The sequence below is a fragment of the Gossypium raimondii genome, chromosome 2 (genome assembly GCF_025698545.1).
Source record: "Gossypium raimondii isolate GPD5lz chromosome 2, ASM2569854v1, whole genome shotgun sequence".
Classification (NCBI taxonomy): domain Eukaryota; kingdom Viridiplantae; phylum Streptophyta; class Magnoliopsida; order Malvales; family Malvaceae; genus Gossypium; species Gossypium raimondii.
Window position 1 is genome coordinate 33,032,502 of NC_068566.1, and position 10,457 is coordinate 33,042,958.

The window sequence follows — 10,457 nt, forward strand, 5'->3', positions numbered from 1 at the left end:
AATGCTGCTAACACGAGTTATGGAGTATCCGCAACACATGTCGGGACTTAACTATTAATAGGACGTTCAAGATTAGCACTCGAATCATGTAAACCCTAATGACATGTCATTTGTATCTTACGAATTCCTAAGGTTCAAACAGGGCTCGGTAGTCGTGGTACGCCGTTGAATTTTCATCGTTTCATTACAAGATAAATTGCATACTAACATATATATATTGATTTAATAACAATATAATCACATATTAACATTCAATTTAATCAAAATTATACAAAATACAGTTCATACGAACTTTCCTAGCAAGTTTGTAGAAATGACAAAGAACAAGGGCATTTTGGTAAGTTTCCACTCTCCTCGATTTTCTACTCGATCTTGATCTAAATTAATAATTTCATTCAATATATTAATTTAGACGATAAAAAAATTCATTTTATGCAATTTAGTCATTTTGACATTTTTACAAAATTACCCCTAAAGTTTTACTTTTATTCAATTTAGTCCCTGAGCCCAAAACATACAAATTAACCATTTTTAATGCCAATTTATAATATACGAATATTCATGGCACCATATCAGCCAATATTTGAATAATTTCACATCAAATCCTTGTACTTTTATTATTTTAACAATTTAGTACATAATCGATAAATTCATCAAAAATCACTTAATAAAATACTTCTAAATAACAAATAATATTTCAAATCCATCAATTAACATCTAAAATTAAAAGGTTCATCAATGGAAACATTCAAAATCTTTAATAGTTTCAACATCGAAGGTAAAGACTAGCTGGACCTAGTTGCAACGATCTTAAAAATATGAAATTACAAGAAACGGGCTAAAATCACATACCAATTTAGCTTGTGACGTTGCCGAAACCTCCAAGCTAAAAAAAATGGCTTCTTCCCCCATTTTCAATCGGTGATGAAGCTTTGAAAAAGATGATAAAAACTTTTGTTTTATTTATTTTAATGTAATTATCAAATTACCATATTAACCTTAGTTAATAATCAAATAAGACATCAAATTCATGTCCATTATTGTCCAATAACACCTTGAATGGTCTAATTGCCATTTAAGTCCCTTTTCCTTCATTGAATTAACCATTTAATTACTCAAATTAAATAGTGATCAAATTTTACATCTTTTACAATTTAGTCCTTTTTAATCAATTAACCATCGAAGCGTTAACATTTTTCGACTAAAATTTAATACCACCTTAATGGAAGTCTGTAAATATTTGTAAAAATATTTACATCTCGGTTTATAGAAATGAGGTCCCGATACCTCATTTTCAAAAACCACTTGACCTTAGGGTCATACCACTTGAACTTAATAAACCGCTTCTATAACATAAGTTATCAAATTAAAACCCTTTTTTAACACCATGTTTGACTTGTAAATATTAAATAATAATATTTACGAACTTACTCGTCGAATTTGGTGGCCCCGAAACTACTGTTTTTGACACCACTGAAAAACGGGTTGTTACACACTCTTTTTCCCTTAACTGAGCTTTTGTCCCATTGGATTTTCTTGATAATGTTTTTAATGAGGCAGCATATTATGCTTATTATAGATTGTGTGCTCTTTTTCCTTCATTAGATTTTTATCCCATAGGGTTTTTCCTAATAAGGCTTTAAAGAAGCATATTATCTACCAATGGACATCAAAAGGGAGTGTTATGAATATTTTATTAAGGGTGTCCATCATGATCAAGATAAATGTTTAATGTACTTTAAATTCTAATAGTTATTAGAATTATATTTTACTTCTTTTATACTTCTTATGCCTATAAATAGAGACTACGATGAAGCATTGTAATCATCTCAATTGATCAATAAAATATGTCTCTCTCTTTACTCTCCTATATTCTTTGTTTTTATTCTCTAAATCTCTCTTTATTTTATAACAAAATGAAAAATAAAAAAATTAAAAACCTGAATTTTAAATTATTTTTAAAGCAGATGAAAAATGGCATATTGTTAAATTAAAATAGTCGTCGGGGGATAAAAATAAAAATAAAAAATATTTCCTTTGTAAAAATACATAAAAGAGAAAAATTTTATAAAAAAATCAAGGTTCCTAAAGGCATCATCTTCGTTGATGAATCGAAAAGAAAGTTCACATATATATATTCTAACATAAATTATTAATATTTTAAATTTTATCTAAGAAAATGTTAATTTTGAAATTTCAATGAAATTTAGATTAATCACTCAATTAGTTAAATGAAGATATTTGATTTGCAGAAAAACCAAGCTACAAATCTCATTATTAGGAATAAAAATATAAAAATTATTTGAGTACAACTTTAGATATTAAATCAACATTTAACAGACGATTCTAATCCATTTATAACAACCTTTAAAAGAAAAGGAAATTATATGGTTTTACAAAATCTCATAAAGGAAAATGAAAAAGTTGCAGCACTCATCACTCTTAAACTGTTTAATTCTAAACTAAATATTCATTCAAATGTTGGTTAATTATATTTCAATACCATTTATGAGAAAAATATAGTAGGGTGTTCAAAATTTATTAATTCTTTAACTGTTAATTGAATCAATTTAAAAAATTAATCGAATCGAAATAATTCGGTTAATTCGGTTGGTTAACCAATTTTATATGTTTTGGCTAAAACAAGTATAAAACATATAAAAATGTTAATGTTCATTTGATCAAATTAACCAATTAAAACTACATATAATTTGTATTATTAATTATTAGGATCGGTTAATTACCCAATTTCTAACTGAATTAACCGATAACCTAAATTCCAAAAATCATTAATCGACTTGACGAGAATTAGATCGATTAACCAACCTGATTAACCGAATTAGATTGGTTTGGCCTATTAAAATAATCATATTATTTCCTTTTTTAGTAAATATATAGTAATAATAGTAAAGGTCAATATGGATTTTAGTAGAAATTTATGAATTTTTGGCATAGTTTTGTTTTAAGAAATATCTTTTAAAATTTTTAGAAAAATAATTTTTTTATTTTTATTTTTAAAATTATTGTTAAAAATATTCAAAAGTACAAAATTAATATTTTAGTTATAATTTATGGATCAACTCTAAGTTAACATGCTATGTCATTATTTTGTTAATGAGACTTTTGAAACTTGAGTGACTGAAACATGATATTAACCTTAATTAGTTATGCATGGTGAGAACTAACGCTGAATGTCTAAAAACCGAAGGACTCTACTTTAACTAACAATGTTAAAGCATAGTTGAGTATTAATGTTAAATCAAAATTATTCTATAACATGTTAAAAAGTTATTAGGCTAATGAAAAGAAAACTCAATATTAAAAATCTATTTTATATCGAGTTGGTTTATACAAAATTGGTGGGAGAAAGCATTTTATGTTACAAGTTAATTCTTTTGTTTATATAATCGTACATGACATCAACTCAATCCACCGGAACATATAAATTGAATCAAATTAAGATTGGAATAAAGGAGATTAAGATGAGTTTTGACCATGTGAAATTATCCCACCCTATTCCATTCTGATGTCTAAATTTTACCTTGCTTAGCGCAATTAAAAAGTAATAGTGATGGATGGGAATGGGACAACTGCAATTAGAAAGCAAACCCTTTTTATTAAACAAAACGAAAGCAAACCTTATTTTAGACACGTGTCCTATTGGGGTTGGCTTCTCACATGACCTTTCTCATCCTGCCCTTTCTCTTTTTCATCCACTTTCTCACTACGCGGTCCCCCATTTTTGCCACGTCATTATCTCTTCTATCGCACTCCCCATGCGCACTACGCACTCCTCTACCCATTTTCCTCACTCTAATCCAACGCTCCAAATTTCACCTCCCTTATCCGGCGTACGTTAGCCACTCCCAGTATACCCCAAATTCTATCTTCTAAATAAAATTTGTCTGAAAAACACGACACACACACCAAAAAAAAAAAAACGCACTTTTAGCAGAAATTCAGAAAAGCCTCTCCTTCGCCCCTTCCCTATTGGCGTTATGTTAACGTGTGTATCAGATCCTTGTTGAGCTCAAATTTGAGTCGTTGATGGCTGTCGCCATCCTATATCCGACCGTCCGATTGGGTCCACTTGAGCTTTTGCTTGCCGTTAATGGAAAGGGATTCATTTAAAAATGGGGGAAATTAGTAACTTTTTTCACTTATAGTGTTTTATTAGGTGGGAGCGTACGGACGGGGAGAAAAGGGATTCAATCTGAAGATGGGCTCTGGAAAATTGGAAACCCTAACCCCTATTTTGTCTCCAATTCGGATTGTTGGAGGGAAGATGATTATCTTGGGCTTTCTTTAGTGCTTACCCCTTTTTTTGTCAATTTTTTAATTTAGAAAAAAAGGGTTTTTTGGGGATTTGTTGTTTTGTGAGATATTGATTGGGAAAAAGAAAATTATAGTGATATTTTTTCTGGGTTGTGGAAATATGGAGAGCAAAGAACTGAATTTGAATAAAGAGCTTAAAGCAGGAGGAGCAGGAAATGGGTTTATAGATAGGAGCAAAGTGAGGATTTTGCTATGTGATAATGATACCAAGAGCTGTGAGGAAGTTTTTTCACTTCTTTTGAAATGTTCTTATCAGGGTATACTGAGCTTTTATTAATATGTTTACTTTTTTTCCTCATATCTTAATGAGTGTAGAATATGTTTATTTATGCTGATTTTATTGTTGTTCTTGTTGGTTGTTGGGTATTTGAAGTCAAATTTTTGTATCTGTTGAGTTTTTTTGTTAATTTATTTGTTTTTGTTTTGTTTTGTTTGAATTGTGTGATTTAAATGGCTGTTGAAGTGCAACTGATGGTACTGGTTGAATTTTCATTTAGGAATCTGAAGGCTAAAGTACAGTTGAAAATTTGCTATTATAGTTTGGAAAAAATAAAGGATATGTAAAAGAAGTTGATTCTGTCAGTGTCAGCTGTAAATGATTATTTGTGTGTGTATATATATTATTCTCTTCTATAAGTTCATTATGTTATTTTCTGATTATGCTACTTTTGCTTACTGAATCTAGTCTTTTGTGTCGACTTGCTTTGCTCCATGGGAGCTTAATTTGAGAAACTTGATAAAAAGGATATTTGGGGTATACGTTTAACGGCCTTATCTGGTTGTCTTCTAGTTCCTTATTCTCATGCTTTGCCTCGTAAATAAACAACTGTGGGCTGTGGCCAAAGTGAGAATTTTTTGTAGAGTGTTGATAAGAAAAGAAAGAAGGATAAGAAATGAATTCACTTGCGAGCAATCATCAGTTAATGAGAAGTTGGGAAGTGTTAACTTATGCGTGTTTGGTATAGGGCCATGTTATATCATAGAGCCTTACTTATAGATAATAAGAGTAGAAGTAGACTTAAATTCACATGGATGACATTTAGGTAGCTTCAATATTTTTGAGTAACTCAACTACTCGTCTTACTTCGATGATTGTATATTGCATTTAGGAGTGCATAATAGTTTTATGACACTTCTCATATGTTAATTTTGTGAAGTGATGTTTCAGCTTTATGATTCCGTGTTACTTTTTATTCACAGTGACTACAGTAAGGTCTGCCAGACAGGTCATTGATGCACTGAATGCTGAGGGACCTGACATTGATATAATACTTACTGAAGTCGACCTCCCAATGACAAAAGGAATGAAGTTGTTAAAGTATATTATGCGGAATAATGAACTGCGGCGCATTCCTGTTATTAGTAAGTTTGTCTTGTACCTTTCTTCAGACATCGAACTTTCATCATAGTGAATTTTCCTTCTGGTGTTCATGGTCTGATCATTTATGTACATTTCTTTCTTCTCTACGACAAGTGATGTCGGCCCAGGATGAGGTCTCTATTGTTGTTAAGTGCCTGAGGCTTGGTGCTGCGGACTATCTTGTCAAGCCTTTACGAACCAATGAATTGTTGAACTTGTGGACACACATGTGGAGAAGGCGACGTGAGGTTTGTTGCCCTTCTTTTTTCTTTCCTTTGTTCTTCTATAATAAAAATTAGATCCATGGCACTTGATAGTCATGAGAGTAAAATTAGGAGAAAAAAATTGATAAAATTAGATCCATGGCACTTGATAGTTGTGAGAGTACAATTAGGACAAAAAAAAAAAAAATAGAAGGAACTGAAATCCCATTAAGAGGCATTCCTTCACTAGTTGGATATATATATGGATGTGTAACAAAAACCATTTATATTAACTAAGATGTTTTCTCTGGCAGCTTGGTCTTTCGGAAAAGAACATCTTAAACTGTGACTTTGATCTAGTGGCATCAGATCCTAGTGATGCTAATACAAACAGTACTACTTTGTTCTCGGATGATACAGATGAGAGGTCCCGGAAGAGCTCTAATCCAGAGATGGGAGTTTCAACTCATCAAGAAGATGAAGTGAGTATTGAAGTTGCCAACTGAATATGTGTTATTGTGCATTTAAAATTAGGGGAAAAGCATGTTTGTTTGCGCACATGAGATGCAGAGATCATAACTCTTTTGCTCTAGGAAACAACCTTGCGAATTGTGATCGATACTGTGTGTATAAAAGCATGATTCCGTTATAAGTTCCAATCATTCTAAAAAATTTTTTTTTATATGTTTGAACTCTGCTTACAATATATTAGTTAATGTCCTAGTTATAGACTGAATTATGTATTCAACTTGCATAGTTGGCCCTGGATTTTGAATTCTATAAACAGTTTCAATGTTACTTTTTCTGAGATTACTGAATCCTATTCTCTGATTTTAGAGGTTTGAGGGACGGAACTTTTTTGCTGATGCCTCATGCTGAAATTAAAAAGAAAACAAAAAATTGTAGCTACAAATTTGCAATGTCTCAAACTATTTATAGCAGTCAACAAAATATATATTACATATATCTATGTGTGAGTATCTAAATTTGAAGAACCATCATCAAGCATGCTGTACGACTCTTTCCGGGAAAGCTTGAGGCAATTAAGATACTCATTGACATCTGTGCCACTGTTTGCATGTCATAACTTTCACAGTGCGTAGTTAATGTAGGAAATGTATGGCGAATCAATGATGTTAAGAGTGAAACAATTGGTTTGTGTTCATGTAAGAGTTTTTCCTCTTTCAGTCTGCTGCTGCTACTGTCGAGCCTCCTCAGTCTGATTCACCAGAATGCCGTCCTGATGTTCCTGGAATAAGTGACCGTAGAACAGGTCGACTTCTCTTAACTGCTTCTTGGCTTAATCCTGCTTGCCTGTCCCTTGAATATGACTTGTCATGTTGTGTTAAGCTTACTGTTGTGTACCATATTTGGGAGAAACTCTCATCCATTAATGCATTAGCTATTCCTGAGAATAGTCTGATATGACATCATTTTGCCATCTATGTTCATATTCTATAACAAACTGAATTCTTCAGTTTGAAGCAAATTCTGTTAATGTTTTGTCCATTAATGCACGGGATATTATTATGTTTTACCATTAATCAAGTCAGACTTTTTTTCGTTGGCTTTGAAGAAAAGAGTTTGACTTCTTGAGATTTGTAAAGTTCATGGGATTTAAGTTTAGCTTTGTGATGGCTAGATTTCTGCCTCTCACATTTCTGTCTTATTTTATGATACTACATGGATGTTTGTGCATCTGAGGCTTCGCATTGCCGATAATGGCCTTCTTGCTGAATAGTCTGTCTTGTCTCAAATTTATAATTCACTACAGTGTGCTGTGATGCTTTTCTGGTTTCCAAACCTTTTTTCATTCATGTATTTCACTTATTCTGGAGATGTTGGAATGTTGGGGATATTTTGCAGGGCAATTTTCATCTGTTCCGAAGAAGAGTGAGCTAAAGATCGGCGAGTCATCTGCCTTCTTCACTTATGTGAAGTCAAGTGCAGTAAAAACCAGCAGTACTCAAGTGGCAACCCCTAATCATGAAAGTGCTGCTCAAAATAAGATCAGTGAGGAGAATCTCCCGCAACCTGGTGAACAAGTGGTCAGTGATACCAGAGTACATGAGAACGGTGAAACATGGGAAAACAACTCACAAGGTGATGACTTTCGTAGCAGCAGTAGTGTTCCGGATTCCCTTTCCTTGGAGAGGTCTTCGACCCCTGCATCAATGGAGTTCTCACAACAAAGGGATTTTAAGGAAGACAAGTTTTCTCCGGCACTTGTGCCTCCTAGAAATGAAACTCAACATGATGTATCCGGTTTACCTACACAAAGTGCTTATCTACACTACATGCCGGGAGTTCTAAATCAAGTTATGATGCCATCATCAACCCAGTTGTTTCAGAACAACCTCCATGACATCCATAATCATACTAGTTCTCCTGTGGTCCCTCAATATAATCATCTTCAACAGTGTCTTCCCCATCCTCATGTAAGTGGGATGGCATCGTTTCCATACTACCCTGTTAATATGTGCATGCAACCGGGTCAGATGCCAACTGGTCACTCGTGGCCATCATTTGGAAATTCATCTTCCAATGAAGTGCAACCAAGTAAGGTTGACAGAAGAGAGGCTGCATTAATCAAATTTCGGCAGAAAAGGAAAGAGCGCTGTTTCGATAAGAAGATCAGATACGTTAATAGGAAAAGGCTAGCCGAAAGAAGGCCTCGTGTGAGGGGACAATTTGTGAGGAAGAATGGTGCAACTGTCGATCTCAATGGCCAACCTGCTTCTGCTGATTATGATGAGGATGAAGAAGAGGAGCAGGCATCAAGGGATTCATCACCTGAAGATGATACTTCAGGATGTTGATGTTTTCAACTGTGCTCATCGACTATCTTTTTATTTGTGCACATACCTCTGCCGGGTTTCTCCATGGAAGAATGAGAAGTAGTGGCAGTGTTCCATTGAATATATCTAAAACCATCAGTAATATCGAGTGAAGAAGACCAAAGATGAGAGATCTGAACAACCGTGAAGTGTCCCCAAATATATCAATGAGGTGAAAGCAGCCCAGTTTAAGCCATAGCAACGTGGTTGTGAACCCTGGTTCAGCTTATTGATGGTCAGCAGCTGAGGGAACTAATATAGAGAAGCTCCTGAATTTGATTGAAGCAGTTCCACTGTGGACTGCATGTTGGTAGAGATCACACCTTGTAGTTTGTATTATTTCCATGGTTCACAAATTTAAACAGATTCAAAGGCCTTTTTTCCCAGTTTTTTTTTTTTCCTCTTTGAAGAAGTGAACTTTTCAAAATTGTTCTCAGAATGAGAATGTAGTTTCCAGTGAGGTTGGGTTTCAACGAAATTGAAAGCATTGAAACAACTTCTACATATTCCTTTGTGCATCACTTGCTTCTTGTTCCAGTTGAAACCCATTGCAGAGTTGGGCTGTCTGTGAGATGGAATCTTGGAGTATCACACCACATAACCTTCAAATTTGAACCGGAGCCTAAAGCTCTATTGAGAAAAGGGTTTTCCCACTCGTTTTAAGCCTCACAATATGCAGCACGTCACGGTTACATGATAAATGAATAAAAGAAAAAGTAAAACGAATATGGAATATATATATATATATATATCAAGTTAAATATGTTTTTATTAGATAACCCTACTTCTTGTATTCTTTTCAATAATAAAAGGTCACTAGATTTTGACAAAAGTAAATGCTTGAATAGCATGTGAGACGCATTCTGTTTTCATTTTTATCATATCTTTTGCCGTAGAAATCAAATAAAACTATTGAGAGTTCAGCGAAAGTACATGTTGGAATGCTTTGAAAGGTGCTCTGGTTTGTTAATTTTAAATGTTGACATCGTTGCTGGAAATTTAATAATATAATTATACATAAAATATATGTTGTAATAATTAATAAATTTAATGATTGAAATATAATAATACATAAATGTTTTAAATGATTAATACAAGTAAAACTATTTTAAAATTGTTCCTCAAAAGCAAAAATCAAAACTATCTAAATCCAACTTGAATGGAAAAATAAACAAAATCAACTCTAAAACTAAAAGTCAAATGGTATATATTTTTATACTTTGTTGTTTGTTTTGGTTTTACTATTTGTTTAAAATGGATTTTTATTTCGCTTTGTTTATGCTTTTACTATTTGTTTGACGTTTGAAATGACAGCTTGCGCATATTGCTTATGGAAATAGAGATTGGAACCACGTCTTTTGCCATTATATAACATTATCACTTCACATTGGGTTTGGTTTAGTTCATCTTTCTAAACATTATACATTCCAATATTAATGAAAAACTTCCATTTTATGTTAAACTTCACCAATTAGCTAATACAAAGTTCCTCTATTCTCACCTATCATCACTTGCCATTTCAAATGATTCCATTGAAAATAATAGTCTTCGATAGTACATAAACAACTACATTGCATGCACACCGACTTAAGCCCTAACTTCTCTCATCGAATATGAGAATGTGTCCGACATAAAGGTTCTTGAAACAGGCATGGAAACCATAAACTCCATTTCATTCACCACAAGTGAACTTAAGAATGCAAAAAAGGAAATGAAGTCACA

At 33.0% G+C, this 10,457-nt stretch overlaps 1 protein-coding gene across 1 annotated transcript; it reads left to right on the top strand.

Annotated features, from left to right (window-relative positions):
* The first annotated feature begins 3,911 nt into the window (after positions 1–3,911).
* LOC105788428 (two-component response regulator-like APRR1) lies at positions 3,912–9,241 on the top strand. Its single transcript, XM_012615329.2, has 6 exons — positions 3,912–4,592; positions 5,536–5,697; positions 5,810–5,943; positions 6,213–6,380; positions 7,087–7,171; positions 7,765–9,241. Exons 1-6 carry the CDS (start codon positions 4,436–4,438, stop codon positions 8,715–8,717), a joined length of 1,659 nt encoding a protein of 552 aa, XP_012470783.1. The 5' UTR covers positions 3,912–4,435; the 3' UTR covers positions 8,718–9,241.
* Positions 9,242–10,457: the final 1,216 nt, after the last annotated feature.

Coding starts and splice junctions, on each gene's coding strand:
- LOC105788428 (XM_012615329.2), top strand. CDS start 4,436: ATGGAGAGCAAAGAACTGAATTTGAATAAAGAGCTTAAAGCAGGAGGA. Junction 4,593..5,535: donor TTTGAAATGTTCTTATCAGG/GTATACTGAGCT, acceptor TTTTATTCACAG/TGACTACAGTAAGGTCTGCC. Junction 6,381..7,086: donor CAACTCATCAAGAAGATGAA/GTGAGTATTGAA, acceptor TTCCTCTTTCAG/TCTGCTGCTGCTACTGTCGA.